The sequence below is a fragment of the Lampetra fluviatilis genome, chromosome 50 (assembly GCF_964198595.1).
Source record: "Lampetra fluviatilis chromosome 50, kcLamFluv1.1, whole genome shotgun sequence".
NCBI lineage: Eukaryota > Metazoa > Chordata > Hyperoartia > Petromyzontiformes > Petromyzontidae > Lampetra > Lampetra fluviatilis.
Window position 1 is genome coordinate 260522 of NC_136324.1, and position 18811 is coordinate 279332.

The 18811-nt window shown below is 49.9% G+C and overlaps 2 protein-coding genes across 6 annotated transcripts in view; one reads left to right on the plus strand and one right to left on the minus strand.

The window, feature by feature from the left end:
• Positions 1–1908, plus strand: part of PDXK (pyridoxal kinase) — a 67664-nt gene extending 65756 nt beyond the window's left edge. For 4 of the 5 annotated variants that reach the window (XM_078878158.1, XM_078878160.1, XM_078878161.1 and 1 more), the window contains 2 exons: positions 130–283; positions 918–1908. In XM_078878158.1, coding sequence (XP_078734284.1) covers positions 130–239 — 110 coding nt within the window. In that variant the 3' untranslated portion in view covers positions 240–283; positions 918–1908. The remainder of the gene's footprint in view (positions 1–129; positions 284–917) is intronic. The other variant, XM_078878159.1, reaches the window with a different exon arrangement.
• Positions 1909–7344: 5436 nt separating this feature from the next.
• The window catches only part of LOC144948540 (uncharacterized), a 33399-nt gene continuing 21932 nt past the window's right edge, over positions 7345–18811 (minus strand). The window contains exons 8-14 of the mRNA XM_078878110.1: positions 13922–14300; positions 12805–12929; positions 12216–12403; positions 10135–10243; positions 9594–9761; positions 8527–8662; positions 7345–7592 (exon numbers count right to left, since the gene is read on the minus strand). Of these exons, the coding sequence (XP_078734236.1) occupies positions 7525–7592; positions 8527–8662; positions 9594–9761; positions 10135–10243; positions 12216–12403; positions 12805–12929; positions 13922–14300 (1173 nt within the window). The 3' untranslated portion in view covers positions 7345–7524. The remainder of the gene's footprint in view (positions 7593–8526; positions 8663–9593; positions 9762–10134; positions 10244–12215; positions 12404–12804; positions 12930–13921; positions 14301–18811) is intronic.

An 18811-nucleotide genomic window follows, 5' to 3' on the forward strand; every position in this document is an offset into this window, starting at 1 on the left:
TTATCCGCGTGGTCTTATCTGAATACTGCCAGCCTTGACAAATTTGAGGTCATAAAATGTGCAAAATCACCGCAGGCGGAGAGAATATTGAGTCTCGCCGTCGCTCCGCGACAATTGCTCTGCCTGCAGCCCAAGCAGGTGGTGGGAAGCCTCGCGTGGCGGAGCTGGAGATCAGGATGGTGCAAAGCAAGCGAGACATCGAGAATCCCAAGGTCCTCATCCAGGCCACCACGCTGTAGTCGTGCCCCGCCCACGCCGGCCGCCTGCCTGCGGTGAGCTGCACGTGAGTCTGACGGCCAACGTCACCTTTACGGTCATCCTCGAACAAAGGCGGTGGTCACCGCGTCGCGCGCTTTTAGATGCGCTTCCGTGGCCGTCTGGAACGCTCTTCCTTCCGATATTGTGAAGCCACTGAAGCTATGCACTTCTAAATCTAGATTGAAAACTTATTTCTTAAGAACTGCTTTGTTGTGTTTAGTTTGTTTCCCTTCCCCCAAACCTCCAATGAGCCCGGTTGGCTACGAACGGTGCGAAACACATTCAACATAGCTGGTGGTGGGACATACAATCAACATCTTCATCGTGAGCCAGTCATTCCACTGCTGGATGAAGGCCCACCGTGTGATGTAATAATTCGAGTGTCTGCGTACCACTTTATTCCATTGCTGTTCCTCTTCAATGAGCTACCACTCCCTCATTACGCTTGACCATTGGGCAAATATCCAGCAAAGCGGTGTGTCCTGCACAAGCCCTCCACTACACACGTCAATTAACAACTCTGCCTTGGTCAAACATCTCAGACGGTGGATTGACAAAGGGGTTGTACTGTATTAGTCCGAGGTTGCGTTGTCACAGAGGAGGAATCCAAGTCCAGACGTGGGGACTTTTTAATCCGCATGTTGTTTTTCTTTTTTCAGCTGTCTTGCTTCACCGGAGTCCCTGCACACCCATCAAGTTGTTGGCACGTGCCGCGCCAGTGTACTCGCATCCCATCCCGTGACGTGAACATCCAGTCCCCCCGTGCCAGTCCCTCTATGCTCTCTCAAGCACCGCGACCCTCTGCCCCCTACTGACCCCACAAACGAAACCAACAATTGGTGTATTTATTGACAGCTTCTAATCGATATTAGAGACTATTTTTAAATGTTCTGGTTCGAGTGGTTCTTTGTTTTCGTGAGGATTAAGTTTCTAAAGTTGACGTAACGTACGTATGTCTGTGTGGTCATGAAGATTTGGGATAAATTGGTGTTCTGTTTGTTGTGGCCGTGCAGTAATGTAAAGCGTCTTATGTGTGTGCGTGTGTGCGTGACGCCGTAAAAGCTCTATCATTAATAAGAAAAAAAATAAAAGTATACGCTAACTCTATATCTTGACTATACTGTGCTGTTCAAAGTGAGATATCTTGCCGTGTAAAACGTGTCTTTAGGTTGTTGTGAGTGGTCAGAATACTCAACAAACCCACGTCCTGACATCACCGTCATGTATTGTGTACTAGACGATTTGTGTCGAGAAATGTTTTTCAAAAAATCTGACACGTTGCTACAATCACAGAACTGCCCATTCCTGTTGAAGCACGGTTATAATTACTGCTAAATTATTATGAGAAATCTAGAAATGTCGCCCCATTGTTACAGATGCACACGTTGTCCTAAGCTGGATGTGGACGTGACACGTGGTGTCGGCGTCCTTCACATGAAATCCGTCGTCACCCTTTCTTTTAATGAACACATCTTTATCTACTTTCTTGGAAAGACCTTCGCATTGACAATTCTTTTAGCAGTCTGGCGGTTTTTGGCGACAATGCTTACGTGGGGGGTGAAGTGGTTCATTTCCTGTTTCTTTGCTCCAAACTTTTTCCAACCGTTCGATTTGTTTTATTTGTTGTTTATTAAACGTGTCGCTGATTTCTATGCTCTTAAGCAACTTTTTCTTGCTTGGCCCTGATGCACTGCAGAGAGAACCAGGTCGCGTGCAACGTGCGAGTTTATTACAATCCAGGCTGTAGCCGGACGATGACACTGAACTATGACGCCACGGGCGCTAAGGGGATACAGTTGCAGTGAGTGGTGCTGATCGGCTTTGTTTTTGTATTCGGTGCATTCTGGTTGGCTTATGTAGGAGCATCTTTTCATGAGGTGAAGAATTAATTTGGAACTCTCATAGCAGTGCGACCCATGTGCTGCAGAACGGCCCATGGGAGAGATTGTTCATGGGACGTCGATGAAAAAGTCCTTCAAGTCTCCGTTTCATCCTTTACACCGTAGGGGGTCGCACTTTCTCAGTCACTCTGCTGAGATGAATGTTTGTCACTTGACAGTCAAAACATTGTCTGAATGCTTAGAGCCGCAATGTAGCCACATTAGGTGGACAATGAAATGTAATGATGTATTTCTGGGCAGGCATGGATGTGACTCCTGGAGATCATCAACTCTCTACTTGTACTTGAGAACCCCCCGGTTTCATCGCGGGCGTCTGCCCCCATCCGAACCCAGATTCTCAACAGTGTAGCTCGGCGCTCTGGTCTCTCAACCTGGTGGCCACCTCTCAAAGTCGGCTCCGTTTCATTATTTGCACACCGGGTAGCAATCCAAAGGTTGCTGGTTCATTCTCCTGGCGTGGCAGTTGAGTCGCGTGAATCCCCCTACCACCTCTGTCCACCCAGCAGTATGTAAATGGGAACACCCCGGTTTGTCGATCGGCAGGTGGCGTGTGGCGAGGTAAAGTGTGGGCACTCCCACCTCTCCCAAGACGCTTGGCGAGTGTGTAAGAGGAGGCCAGCCACCTTCTCGAGGGGCTCTGTAGAGATTGTCATTGAAGCAGTTCCGTCAGGAGTAGCGTGGACAAGCAATCGCAGGCCAGCACCTTTCCCTTTATAACAGCTGAAATGGCCACGTGGTACTGCGTGTTGCCAGAAAGTGGACATATGGGCATTTCAAAGTAACTGACTGCATTTGTGTGACCTGTAACTCAGTTTCTGTCTGGCCTGTAACTGGTGTGTGTGACTGGCCTGTAACTTGTTTGTAATGTGACCTGTATCTTGTGTGTGTGTGACTTGTAACTTGTTTGCCAAGGAGAAACCATCTCGCAAAAGGGCTCTTGTCCAGTGATAAAGTTGAGAGACAGCACCAAAACCTCGCTGTAGGTTGGACTCCAGCTGCAGGCTTCTGTGTAACACGGAGCCCTTCGTTGCTTTGATTGGATGCTTCCGTAGAGATATTCTGTGCAACGTTGAGCGTGGGGTCCTGTATAACGGAGAGAATGTATTGTGATGAGGTCTGGGGTGGCTACATGCCTCATGAGCAGCCGTTGCGTTATAAGTGGAGTCATCTTATTTACAAGTAACCACTTGAATTGCTTTAAACACAACCTAAAGTGAGATGGAAAAAAAACCCTTAACTTTGTGACAGTAAGTTGTGTTCCGTGTCTTGAAAGCAAATGTGAGTGCTTAAATTATGAGCCAATGCTTGCCCATGAGTGAAATATAACTAAGTTCTAATTTAATTAAATATCGTAGATTATATTTGTTTCAAACGATCAGAGAGAGAGAGAGCAACATAAAGTCATGCAACCAACAGCGGCTGCCTGCGTCGTTCTCCGACGTCCCTTCGGGTCCTGCCGCGCGTCAGACGCCAGACGTCAAGCCGAGCGGCACACGTGACACCCCGCCACTCACACTGCAGAGCCGTCCAGCGGCACACGTGACACCCCGCCACTCACACTGCAGAGCCGTCCAGTGGCACACGTGACACCCCGCCACTCACACTGCAGAGCCGTCCAGCGGCACACGTGACACCCCGCCACTCACACCGCAGAGCCGTCCAGCGGCACACGTGACACCCCGCCACTCACACCGCAGAGCCGTCCAGCGGCACACGTGACACCCCGCCACTCACACCGCAGAGCCGTCCAGCGGCACACGTGACACCCCGCCACTCACACCGCAGAGCCGTCCAGCGGCACACGTGACACCCCGCCACACACACCGCAGAGCCGTCCAGCGGCACACGTGACACCCCGCCACACACACCGCAGAGCCGTCCAGCGACACACGTGACACCCCGCCACACACACCGCAGAGCCGTCCAGCGGCACACGTGACACCCCGCCACTCACACCGCAGAGCCGTCCAGCGGCACACGTGACACCCCGCCACTCACACCGCAGAGCCGTCCAGCGGCACACGTGACACCCCGCCACTCACACCGCAGAGCCGTCCAGCGGCACACGTGACACCCCGCCACTCACACCGCAGAGCCGTCCAGCGGCACACGTGACACCCCGCCACTCACACCGCAGAGCCGTCCAGTGGCACACGTGACACCCCGCCACTCACACCGCAGAGCCGTCCAGCGGCACACGTGACACCCCGCCACTCACACCGCAGAGCCGTCCAGTGGCACACGTGACACCCCGCCACTCACACCGCAGAGCCGTCCAGCGGCACACGTGACACCCCGCCACTCACACCGCAGAGCCGTCCAGTGGCACACGTGACACCCCGACACTCACACTGCAGAGCCGTCCAGCGGCACACGTGACACCCCGCCACACACACCGCAGAGCCGTCCAGCGGCACACGTGACACCCCGCCACTCACACCGCAGAGCCGTCCAGCGGCACACGTGACACCCCGCCACACACACTGCAGAGCCGTCCAGCGGCACACGTGACACCCCGCCACACACACCGCAGAGCCGTCCAGCGGCACACGTGACACCCCGCCACACACACCGCAGAGCCGTCCAGTGGCACACGTGACACCCCGCCACTCACACCGCAGAGCCGTCCAGCGGCACCGCCGCGACAAAAACCTTCACGTAGCGACACGGCGACCTCTGCCTAATGATGTTAGCAATCGCGAACAGCACTTTTAATCCATGAATTGGTTCAAAGATAGATTGAATGTTTAATTCTCAAGCACAGACTGCAAATATTAACAACCTATATGATATAGGTTTGTATTTCATTTTAAGTATTATAGTATCTATGCATTGTAACTTTTCCCCGTGAAACAATTAAAAATGGCTCTGTCATGTCAACTTGCGTATCTTCTGGTAATGTGTCGGTGCGGTGGACAGAACTGCACAGCAAAGCGTGGTGATTAAATCAACATTCCTGCTCCCAATCAACCAAGTTTGCAAATCATTTAGTGTTTTCTAAATAATTTGCAACGGCAGTGATTAGCTTGGAGGTAGTGATCTGTTCCAAATGCCCTTGTTAAGCACCTGAAGAACCACAAATACGTATCACTTTAGACATTTTGATTTTTTACTTGTCCTTAATTACACACTTTTCGTAGTGAAACCAATAAACTAGACCATGGAAGTAACCTATTTGCCCTGCCGGTCGTCTTTTTAGATTCGTTTTGCGATAAAAAAAATATATTTGAAACACAAATCGTTATCATCTCTTCTGGAGAGAAACCGTGTTGTGTCCAGAAGGGATATATAATTAATTTCTAAATAACGAGGATATTATGTCTGTAAGCATACTTTTTTTTACTGTTTCAGTAATGTTTTTGTAATGAGACTCCAAACCACGTCAATTTTTAAACTTTTCTTTTTGCAAAAGTGATGCTTGCATCCACGTGCCGTCTGCCCTCTGCCAGGCGTTTAGCAGTAACATAGTACAAATAATTTCAAAGTGCGTCCTAATTTCTGCATCGTTGTGTAAACATTTTAAACTTGAAGGAATTCATTTTTTGGCAGTGGCAATGAGAAATGCAAACATTGCAATTGCTCGGGGTTTGAATCAGATGGAAATTCAGAGGCGTTAAAACGTGCTAACTACAAAATTGAATCTTCATTTTATAAAATTCCACAAAAACAATAGTCGTGGGATGCGTTTTATTGTGTGCGTATACACAATTTGACTTTACGTCTTCCCGCAGAAAACTGGTTACACAAAAGAAAAACAGACAGCCAAGAAATTGTGGTGACGTGTTGGTTTAAATTGAGTGAATTTCTGTAAAACACTTTTAAGTGACAACGTCGGACAATTGTCTTTGATCGTTCATAATGAATGTTCGTGTGTTTAGCGTTACCGACGTGAAGTGTGTACAAGTAATACGTGATTTTTAAACGTAATCTTAACTTCTAATGGAACATAAATCTGAGTCGTAGTATCATGGCACTGAGCGATGTGAAGATATAGCTGCATACTCGCAGTCACCTCAAAAAAAGTCATTTTCATGTTCCGAGAAAAGGATTATTTTAAATTCCGTTCGCTTGGCGTACTAAGAAACCAAAAACTATATCGTAATGAACAGAGGATGAACCTTTAGTTATGGAATGTACAATCGAGTCTTAAAGATTGCCGACCTGTGAGACCATAACAACGCCTTTTATCTGATAATCCTGTGGGAAGTATACAACATGCACACACAACACCAAAGCGGTCAGAGCATTCGTGGACAATGTCGCGGTACAACACTCACGACAAACATCGTCTTAGTCCTGTCAAGCCTAAACGACGCTTACGAGTATCCTGTTAGAAGTTTAGCCGTCGACATTGGTCACAAGTTCATCACGTTTATATATTTATATATATATCTCGTGCACAGAATCCTCTTCAAGGATATCTGCCCAGCGTGGAGAGTCAAAATTACTCCCCCGCCTCAAAGGGGCTCTCTCCAGAGCCCCTCTCGTGGAGCCCCATCTGCCAGCAGTGGCACGAGCAGCCCATGCAGGCCTGTGCCTCTACCTGTACACCATGTCTGGCAATAATGGGGAAAAATAATACTTTTTGAGGTGACGTTGAGTGTTGGCTGAGATTGAATGATTGATGTAAAACTCTCTGCAATAAATGATATGTTGTGTCTCTTAAAACATTTGTGCTTTTTTATCTATGTGCTTCAAGAACAATTATACTGGACGATTGTTGCATTTGTTTGAATACATGTTTTATATACATATAATACATACTTTAAAGACAGACCAATTTCAAATGTGTTTTCGGGTTGTATACGCATCATGGTTCGGCAAAGATGTCCGACGTTTACCACCCACGTGCTTAGAGCTCATTCCTGAGCTTGCCGAAGGAGCTCCCAGCACATGCAGCGACGTGTCGGACATCCCGACGAACAACACGGGGCACGACCACAAATGCACCGGATATATTTACCCAGCGCGACCGGGCATCCCTACGCGGTAGTCCAGACGTAGATTGCCCGGGAACGCAATGTACACGTAACACGTCATACATACGTTGGCTGCCATTACAGGCCCCGTTCGCACAATGTATAGTGCAATCAGACGCTCCGCTTCAGCCAATGAGGGCATCAGAGAGCCTCCATAGGACGAGTTAGCAGGCCCCCAACTGTTGGCATAGGCGCATGAAGGGTATTGCTACATCCAAGTCGAGAGAGCCTGAGACTTTCAGATACTTTATTTCGTGCTTGTGATTGGCCAGGGTTTCTATATGCTGTGTGTACATACACACTGTTCAGAGTCAATTCCACAGCAATGTCTGTATTTCACTGGTCACTGTGGGTGGATGTTGGTTGCAATGTTAAGTGGGTTTTTTTCATGACCTGTCCTGGAAAACATCATCTTCCCCGATTTCTTCAATGGGCAGCATATGTGAGGGAATGCCTGAAGAGAAAGGAATATCATCATTGCCATCATCATTAGGGGTGTAAAGATGCATTGAGTAATCAATTGCATCCGCTCATACTCACGTTACGTACATCGACTCGTGTACGCAACGCGAGAATGGATTGTTTTTGCATTGGGTCCACACGACCCCTGCCGCCACCGGAGACCACGATACACAGCAACAAAGCAATCACTTAGGGCTCTAATATATGTTCTAGGGTTGTACCAAGAGTTGTGCAGCATGGACACCCTGCCGAACATATAGAAATATATCACACTCATGAAAACCGACTTGGTGCTAGAGGAATCATTGTTGCATTAAAGAGCAACCCCAATTTGACTCGTTACGTGCTTAATCATCGTCATTGGCCAGGTGCATTACCCACAAGGCCTCCTTTTCATACAAGTGAGAAGGCCGATCAGGACCTTGGGAAGCCTTCAAAGATTTCCCAGAGCAGCTCCCTCAAATTCAGGATGATACTGGGGAAACTAGGATAGGTGGCACACCTGCTGATGATTCCCGTAGTGGTACGATCTCTTTGGCTGGTTAAAAACAAACAACAAGAATCATGCACTCGCACGGACTCTGTAACGCTGTGCGACGTGCGTGTCCACGGACGTGTTTCATTGGCGTGACCCGCAGGCCACGACGGGTTTTCGTATTTGCAAGATAGCCCTCTTTCACTCTGACCTGTGACTCCAACTTGTTGTGGGCAACCATTCGGTAAATGTGGCCGATTTAGCATGGGAAAGTACAAGAGAACAACACAACTTGGCACTAAAGTTGTGTTCATACCGGGATCGTCGGTATGAGAGTTGTCGCAACCCCACGTCATAGACGGACCGACGCTTTCAACCCGAGTTTGGTTCTACCGAAAGAACCAAAGAGTAATCACAGCAATGCCGGTGACGTTTACCCAATTTCACTCACCGCCCCCATTGGACGAGGTGGAGCGGAGCTGGGCGAGGCCTTCCTCAGGCTCGGACGAGCTGGCCAGGCTGTTGCGGACCTGCGTCAGGGACAGATGGGAGCACAGCGACGGCTGCCGGTCCAGGCACTTCGCCGCCTGTCGGTGACGGAGCGGGGGAGACAGAGGTCAAGAGAGAGGTCGAGAGGTCGTGGCCGGAGAAAACGGTTCGCAATGCAACGTACGCCATTGTGTTTCCCAGTTGCGTCACTCCAGTCATTATTTACTTTCGTTGAGCAAAACGTTTTGGCTGCAGGGGTCACGTGAACTAAATGCTGTGCAGAAAATAGAGAAATTCTATCCTCTCTCCTATGTACATTTTTCATTTTAATTGGTGAATCGATGCATCGATTGTACCCATATAATTCATACGGCTGGGTCAATGGCCCACCATCACTTCTAGGTGCCACTATGGAGGTGAGAAGTGGGTCTTTTTCTATTGCATTCGTATGCAAGCAGAAACCAAATACAGCATATAGACGTTTCATTCGCTAGATATATTCATCATCCGTCCCTCCCATTAGCTATTAACGACAATGAGGTCAAACACATGATACATGAGCATCATATACGTAATTGTGAAAATTAAATACGTGTGAGATTCCCTAATGAACCTTCACGTAATTATTGCTTCGATTTTTGCTACATCGTTCACCCATTTTGCATAATTTACTTTTTTTTTCAAACACCAACCATTATTACCTTGTTAAATTGAGGACGTTTGTCATTTTAACACGGCTGATGAATGGCGCTCCATCTCGCTGCAGAGGGCACGCTACCCATGCAGCTTCAGCAGCAATGGCAACTCGAAACTGAAAACTCATTTCTTTAGAACTGCTTTTTGGCATTATCTTATTTTCCTTCCCCCGCTCCGATTAGCATGGTTGGCTACGTACAGTGCTAAAGAAGTCCATACATGGAACACGAGGGGGTGGGTGGCCAGCACCATGCCTGCGCCGGCCGTCTTTGTCTCTTCCCACTGCTGATGTTTACACACTGCACCAGGTGCTCCTCTGAGGCTTCGCATCACCTTGATGTTGAGCGTGGGGTCATTGAGGGAGTACAGCTTGTTGGTGATGTCCTTCCCGATGAGGTATTTGAACACTTCCTTCAGGAATGGCTCCACCTCGAGGTAGAAGGTCAGCCTCTCCCGATGCCAGCACAGGAACTCGCAGTCTTCGTCGGCAGTGATCGTCACCTGCTCGTGCAAAGGGAGGTCGGGGGATCGTACACGGGATTGCAATGGAGTCGTCAATGCACTCATCGCCAGTGTTCGTTTCGTGTGCTAAAACAACATGTTAATCATATTTCGATTTAAAGCTTTCGTGACTGCAGGGATTCATCTTCTTGGTTCTTTCGGTAAAGTCACGTAGAAGGGAAGTAATCAAATAATAAAAATAATTCTCACGACGTTTCGGCCACAACGCAAGCAGCCGTCCTCAGGTGAAGACCAGGTCTGTCGGGGAGACAGCGTCTAAATCGAAAAATTAAATCCTTGATGAATTTATATTTTCATCACCAACTTCGTTTCCACAGAGACTAACGCCACTCGCCACATGCCCGGCGGTCACCTGGAACGTTTCTCCGCGGTGCAGCTGTGTGGAGCGGAACTCTGGCGAGTCGACGAACGCGTTGGGGTAGATGTTGTGCAGGAAGTTGTCGCGATGGGTCACCCTCATTCTGGCGACACGCACGGAAGGAGGAAAAGCAAATCTGTAAACATTCTCTCGCGAAGTGTCCGTCCAGCATAAAACAACACATGCCCCCAGGAGCTGGCCACACGGACAAATGCTTCCTCCTCCAGAAGAAAATGAGACAATTATTCCTAATTATTTATTTTCGTGAACGTTTTCGAAATAATTTGTTTGTCCATCCGTGATGAGGGGCACAGTAACGACTGACGACCCAATATGAACCAAACCGTCGTCTTAAGGTTGCGTTGCTATGACAAAGTTGCCCTTTTGAAAACCGCAGAAAAAATATTTGCAAATATGTAAAGTATTTTCCTTTGATAGCTGCTCGTATTACAAATCAAATATTATTGGAAACACACATTTGAAAAAAATTACATAACAAGCATATGCATGATTTTTCTCACGTATTGTTGTAATGTAATTGGTATCCTGACCTCAGACTGAAATATACCAAACTAGTCGTGGCCATAGACTAAAAACTGCAAGTATTATGGTTATTTTTTGGATGGCACATTCCGATTTATGTCCATGATGTAAAGGATGCGATACACATTATCTTCATAAACAGGGTTCCTCTCGTTTTTCAAAACATTTCACTTCAACTACATCGGCGTCATGGCAAGAGGCGGAGAAGCCATGTTGTCACTGTGACAGCGCGACGCATCGCAGTGTGCGTCGCGCTGGGGGCCCAGCCAGGGGATCTGGTCCAGGCAGAACCACAGAGTACGCAAGAGATTCTGACAAGTGACTTTCTTTACAAATTAAAACACTAGGGGGCACACTCCTCTATACACAAAAACTCCACGGGTTGACCTCCCCAGCAAACAGTGATCAGCCCTAAATGGCTGCAGGACAGGGAATGGGCACGTGGTCACCCCCTTAATCGGTGGGCAATAAAGAACGACTCGCAAAGTGACTGCTGCAGTCACAAGAGCCAGAGCATGGGTCACGTGATCCCACACTGCACCTCGCACTGCCGATGAGCGGGCAGTGTCACCGACATCCAACCAAGCCGACACAGTGGCCGCTGAACGGCTTCACACCCTCGACAGACACAACGCTGCTAGTTTCACTTCATTATTTATTTTCGTTGTTTATCCAGGAAAGCCACACCAAGTGGGAGGAGACTTTTCCGAAGGGCCCTGTCACTACATTAGGTTTCTATTTTAAGATGTTTTCAGCCAATTCACGATAAGTGTTTATTATACAAGTGGCAGGAAACCGGGGTACCCGGATAAAACCCACGCGCGTGAGGGGGAAACGCTCTATCCCTCATACAAATGGAAACAGCGATTAGTCTACTTGCTGTCCTGCCTTTTCCTGGCGAGCCAGGAAACCGGAGAACCCCGAGGAACCCCACGCAAGAACAGGGGCATAGCATAGTCGGCAATCAAACCCTGGCGCTTGTTGCTGTGAGGCGTGGTTGTTACCACTGCGCCAACTTGCCACGACATCTGGATTATTTGACTGCTCTCACAGCAGCATTACCCACAAATATGAAGAAGGTAAGAAAGGTCCGGTTTTTTCTTGCTTGTGCCAGTGCTGGCGGAAAGGCCTCCACTTGCAAGAGCTTTAGACAGCCTCGATAGAGGGTATTTGGCCTACTCTTCCACGGTGGCCCAGACGTCTTGGAAGACTCAGGAGCGCTCACACTCCACCCCACCGCACACGACCTGCCGCTCGACCACACGTGGTGCACTCGGTCACACCGCTGGGTGGGCAGAGCTGGCGGTGGTGGTAGGGGGTGGGGTGGTGGTGTTCGGGCGTGGGGTGGTGGTGGTGGTAGGGGGTGGGGTGGGGGGCATTTAAGAAACTTGCCCCTATTTTAGCACGCCGGTGGCGACCTCTGCGTTGCAAGTGCGCTCCTGCTCAGCAGTGAAGAGCAATGTGGCAAGCTCGGCTCGCGGGGCAGTTGAATGACGATCCGACTCACACGGACGACGACGACGACGACTCACTTGCCCTTGAGCAGGATGCTGAGGCGGCCGTCGGTGGAGGTGCTCTCCTCCACGCTGTACGGCTGCCCCGCCGACAGCCGCATGATGGTGCAGAACTGTCCCGTGAGCGTCTGGAAGAGCTCGCGCGACACGTTGAGCGGCTCGAACAGGCGGCGGTAGACGCGCTTCAGCTCGCCGTGCACCTTCACCTGGGAGACGGCCCCCGCCGGCGACACGGAGAAGCAAGGTGAAGCCGGGGAGGTGCACGGCCAGACACGGGGTGTGTGGGCGAGTGCCTCCGTCGCCCCCAGTGGCGATGTTTATTTCACACCGCGACAGGTACTGATTTGAGGATAGGTAGACCTGGGAGAGTCCCAGGACCAGTTCAGATAATCATCACCGATGTTGACCGCAAGCGGGAATCGAATCGGGGTCGCTGGGTTCGCAGTGCAGCGCGCGAACCATGAGCGCACACTGCCGCTCCACACAACGACAGAGAGGCCCCTGGTCCGCGACCATCGAGGGCGATGGTCCGCGATGAGCGCTAGGTTCAGCGTGGGCGTCCACTCGCGTGAACCCCACAATGAGAGCCGTGGCGGGTGACACTCACCGGGCGGTTTCGGTAGAGCAGGTAGACAAGGTGCACGAGGTTTATGGTGAGCAAGATTGAATTCCACACCACGATGTCAATGGCGCAGCGGTACAACGCCGCCCACGTGATGAACAGAGCGCAACCTGGAGGCGACAGGTCACCCACGCAGAGCGAAACGGCCATGAGGCTTCGTGACACCAGCGAGCCGGTGGTGTCATGACTGCGACGAGCCGGTGCTTCTCTGAGGATGGGCGATGACACCAGGCACAGTTGGTATTCACAGGGGAATGCCGCCACAAATATTACAAATCGTATTTATTTTCGGCGAAGATAATGCCCGTGGTGGTTACTCTGAGATTGTCACGAAATGCAGCAGCTGCGTGTTATTTTTAATGAGGCACTGCTGTGGTGCCATCCGCTGGGGCCTTCCCGTAGGCGGTCTGGAAAGGCATTTATTCGTAATTTTAATTAAATTACAATGACAATTAAATGTTTTCATATGTAAAAGGTCTAAATGCCACATCATCGAGACACTTTAAAACAATAAAACACATGTACAGGTGATAATTGACTTACATTCAAATGACGGCATACAGTGTTTTAAGAAAATACATACTAAACAATTAACTTTCATAAATCTTACGCAGAGGACAGTAGGTAAATGCTTTGCGTGGTGCCTTGAACTGGAAGGGAATTATCAATACAGGTAACACGAGGGAGGAAATCCAGCGAGAGCAGCAGAGAACAATGAATGACCTCCAGCGAGCAGTGTGTGAATGAAGGTGCCAACGTGAGTGTGGAGAGAGGGCCAAATGATTCCGCCAGTGGCGACGTGAAGTGAGAGTAATCTCAGCAAAGGCGTTGGGCCTCGAGCAGTCCAAGGGGTCCCATATCTGCGGAAAAAATAAGGCCGAACCAAATCTGAACTCGAATTCAAATCTCATTTCATTACATCTCGGTCATCATCTGTAGCTCTCTTCTCATCTCCCTACATCTCCATCTCTTGTTTACATCTCTCCTGTCGCCAAAAAAAGTGTTCTGTTCAGGGCCCCCAATGAGCGAGCACCAACCCCCCTGCTGGACTCAATCCTCATGCCCCTCCCCCCACCTCCCCCGCCTCCCCCCGGGGTCGTACCTGCAACCAGGAGCGTCCGAAACAGCACCATGTGCAGGAAGACGGTGCCGGGCACGAGGAGGGCCAGCAGGAAGCAGGCGTTCGCGACGTGAAAGGTCAAGTGCTGCACCTCCATCCACGCCACGCACGGCTCGCCCTCGTCGCCCGACGTGGCGTTGGGCGACGTCGAGGAGGAGGTCGCCATGGCGCCGCGGTGAGCGGCAGGCCCCTGCGCGTCCACAGACGCCGTGCCGGCCAGGGGCAGCGCCGTGGAGGAGGCGGCCAGACCCAGGAGGCCCCTCAGGGTGGACGCGGCCACCAGCGAGGCGGCGGCGGAGGCGGCGGCGGCGACGACGTTGCCGCCGCCCGCCGCGGGCGGCTGTGCTGCCATGCTTCGCTCCTGCGGTGCTGACGGGGGATACTTATATAATTCACGGCTGTGAGTTGACGACGACGACCACGGCGATGGCTGCACGGTTGCTTCACAGCTGGCGACACGCTGGGAAGTTTGGGGAGCCCTCCCACACGAACGGCTCTCGGTGGTTATTGATTGGATTACAGACAGCATCCAGGACGTTCCAACACTCCTGATACTTTGTCGCGAATGAGAGGAGTTCTTCTGAGCTATCATTATATTCAGGCTACACAACGGCCGGATACTGACTGGCATACCCAGCCGACTGTTAGTGGGGATATTGAAAGGTTCCGTATTCAGCATGATCGGCATTTATGTCGCCTTGTAAAAGGGAGAATAATGCGGACTCATCCAAGGATGTTTTGTCCTGGTATGAGTTTTGGTGTCCAGACCCTCACGACACTCCCAGTGGCTATGCCCCTGGCCAGCAAGGGGCTCCAGTCGAGTGACGGGTTGACGGTGCCATCTGTTTCGCAGGCTTCACATCTGTGGGTAACTGAAGCCTTTATTCTGATCGCTCACATGGGCTTCCAGCTCGTCAGATGTCCACACGCATCTGATGTAACAAACAACTCAACACATTCGTCAATGACATCGTGTGTGTGTGCGGCCTTAGAAGGAAACATATATAATAGGTGACGTTTCGGGCAATAGCCCTTCCTCATAGCACCGTGGTCTTTCTTGTTAGGCACATAATATGCCTAACAAGGTCACGGAAGGCATTCCGTGGTTTTCCACTTTCAAGCTGAAGATATCACGCAACTGATTCAAATCAAAATTGCCATGTTTGTACTTGATTAAGTTGAGTAACTCACCGTTTTCCAAAACGTAATTACCTCTCTCTAACGGGCACGACTGGCATAGTGTGCTGTGGTGAATGCACCGATTTCACAGTGGCGCCTGATTGTAACTTGTCTGGAATTAAATAGAATCCAACATGGGCTGCTTGACTGAATCGTGACGGCATTCGTTTGACAAAAAACTCGAGGGGACTGTGCACATTCTCATCCTGCTCGTGAGTAGGATACATTTGTTGGAAGGATGTACACACCTGAATCCATCCTATCGATTTACCAAACAAAATAAATGTCACTTAAGGACGAGACATGTCAATACGCTGCTGGATGAAGGCCTCCACGATGTCAGCCGTGAAGGTTGCCTGTCCATACGTCACCGCGCTGGTCAATACAGGTTGGTATAAGGAAGGTGGGGGGGGGGGGGGTTAGGGGTCCTACATCAGCAATGGTTCAAATATTACGCACCGCTGATGTTACCTGTCGTCAGGAATCAAACTCAGTTTTCCGGGTTCTTTACACGAATCAATACACCGTTGTTCCGCCACCGGGGCTGAGCGATGGCGTCAGCTTGCGTGCGAGCGCTCGCTGTGTTTTGGCATCGCAGGAGCACGAGGGATGGCACATTCATCTAGCAGTGGATAGATAACTTTAGTTAGCAAGGAAGATTCCCCGCTATCGACTTGTCGACACGATTGGAGGAAGTGATTTTAGTGGACACCTATGGAGGCCAGCACGGCACAAGAGGGTTGGGTGGCTGACACCACACCCGGCCGCATTTGTCTCCCCAATCCTGATCTTTACACGGCGCACCGCCAGTACTTATTTTAAGGCTCAGGAGTGCGCTAACCACTGCGCCACTGTTCTCCACGTTAGCCCACACACACGGGTATGACGCACACACACAGATGTAAGTGTATAAATAAAATAGAAGTTACACCATTGATTACAGTAGCATTAATAAACTGGTGTAATGTGTCAGCCTCTATTTTTTCTGCATTCCCCGCAGCTTATTATTAGTAACAATTTTAAAACTGAATTCCAGCCGGTCTAGTTTTGGAAGTACACGATAGTTTCAGTCTTGAGATGACAGAAATAATTATCCTGAAAGTGACATCTCTGTAACTGGGCTTTCACTGTATCGGGGCTTGCGAAGTGATTGTTCAAATCAACAGGGCAGTGATTTACTGCGTCTGCACTGCCTTTCAAACATGATGAGCCTTCAAACACAAAACCACAATGACCAGAACCAAGCCCAAATCATGCCATGCCTGATGCTCAGTTACAATCGATGCATATCTCAAAATGAAGGCAATCAGGTACAGCGACAATATTATCTGTCTCGCTTCATAGAGACACGAACCTATCCTCAACGATGACGGTCTGACATGGCGTGGCATGTCTGCTGGCTACCCCTCACTGAGCACGCGGTGTGTAGGTGGTGGTGGTGGTGGGGCACAGTGGCCAGCCCGCTCGGCTGGCACAGTGGGGAGCATGCAACTTGAGTTCGATTACTGGCCATGGCCGACGTCGGTTGAGATATTGATGAACCGGTCTTTGGTCCGAACCTCACCAACGGTGGTGGTGGTGATGTTGGTGGTGATGTTGGTGGTGATGATGTTGGTGGTGATGATGTTGGTGGTGATGATGTTGGTGGTGGTGATGTTGGTGGTGGTGATGTTGGTGGTGATGATGTTGGTGGTAATGATGTTGGTGGTGGTAATGATGTTGGTGGTGATGTTGGTGGTGGTAATGATGTTGGTGGTGATGATGTTTATGGTGGTAGTGATGTTGGTGGTGATGATGTTTAGGGTGGTAGTGATGTTACTGGTTATAATGCTGATGGTGGTGATAATGTTGGTGGTGGCAGTGATGTTGGTGATGATGATGTTGGTGATGATGATGTTGGTGGTGCTGATGTTGGTAGTAATGATGTTAGTGGTGATAATGCTGATGGTGGTGTTGTTGGTGGTGATAAAGATGGTGGTGATAATGTTGGTGGTGATGATGGTGGTTGGTAATGATATTCATTTACAGATGAAGTCGATTGCTGCCGCTGACTTCATCCAGCAGTGGATTTACAAAGCGCTGTTCTCTATTTCTTCTAAACGGATGAAACCTTTATGAACACCCCGTAGTATACATAGCTACATGTAATTTAACATTTCCAACTCTCACAATATTAGAATGATTTAAACTTGAAACTCACAGCTCAGTATTCGCTCACTCTCGACGGGAGAGAACGGCTCTGATGCGCGAAGAACCACAGACGAGCAGGAAGTCAGCAGCCAGGGGGTGATCCAGGGAGACCAAAAATTGCCCAAGCTCTGCGGCCCTCCATATATTGAGATGTTTTCAGCCAATTAATGAGTGCTTATACACGTGGGAGGAAATCGGAACACCCGGAGAAACCCCACGGCATACGAGGTGGCGACACTCTATCCCATCCACATGTAACAGGTCGAGTCCACATTGTTGCTGCGCCCCATTCTCCTGGCGAGCCAGGGCATGGCACCTGCTTGACGCCCCTGGGAAGGGGGTTCCACAACATTTGTGTGCGGCGATCCCCCAACCTTCGCTACCTCCACAGTGCTGGATAATTACAGGCGAGCGTGGCCATCAGCGCGCTCGTCCGGTGTATACCGATGGGAAGCCCCAAGAACCAATTTGAAACTGTGCACGGTTCGGCGCTGGGGAATTGAAGGCGCGCATTGGACATATCTGCTCACCGGCAGCTGGCACGACCTATTAATAGTGGGGGCTCAAAAAAGCCCTTGCGCCGTGACACATGCTGGATCTACGAGCACGGCCCGCTCCCAGAGCCGCTGCTACGTGCCGGTCACTGCAGGGAGGACCCAATGAAAGCCGACGTGTTAAAAGGACCCAATGATGGCTGAAATGTTTTCATTGTGATCTTTACGAGGAGCACTTGTTTTGGTGTCGTACATGTCTTGTGTGACAGCAAGGGAACTAGGCATGGGCACGCTGGTGTGTTGAGTCTATGGGTCTCTGTGTGGTGAGTCTATGGGTCTCTGTGTGTTGAGTCTATGGGTCTCTGTGTGTTGAATGTATGGGTCTCTGTGTGGTGAGTCTATGGGTCTCTGTGTGTTTAGTCTATGGGTCTCTGCGTGTTGAGTCAATGGGTCTCTGTGTGTTGAGTCTATGGGTCTCTGTGTGGTGAGTTTGTGGGTCTCTGTGTGTTGAGTCTGTGGGTCTCTGTGTGGTGAGTCTATAGGTCTCTGTGTGTTGAGTCTATGGGTCTCTGTGTGTTGAGTCTATGGGTCTCTGTGTGTTGAGTCTATGGGTCTCTGTGTGTTGAGTCTATGGGTCTCTGTGTGGTGAGTTTGTGGGTCTCTGTGTGTTGAGTCTGTGGGTCTCTGTGTGGTGAGTCTATGGGTCTCTGTGTGTTGAGTCTATGGGTCTCTGTGTGTTGAGTCTATGGGTCTCTGTGTGTTGAGTCTATGGGTCTCTGTGTGTTGAGTCTATGGGTCTCTGTGTGTTGAGTCTATGGGTCTCTGTGTGTTGAGTCTATGGGTCTCTGTGTGTTGAGTCTATGGGTCTCTGTGTGTTGAGTCTATGGGTCTCTGTGTGTTGAGTCTATGGGTCTGCGTGTGTTGAGTCTATGGGTCTTCGTGTGTTGAGTCTATGGGTCTCTGTGTGGTGAGTCGATGGGTCTCAAAACATATATTAGGAAGCCACTGG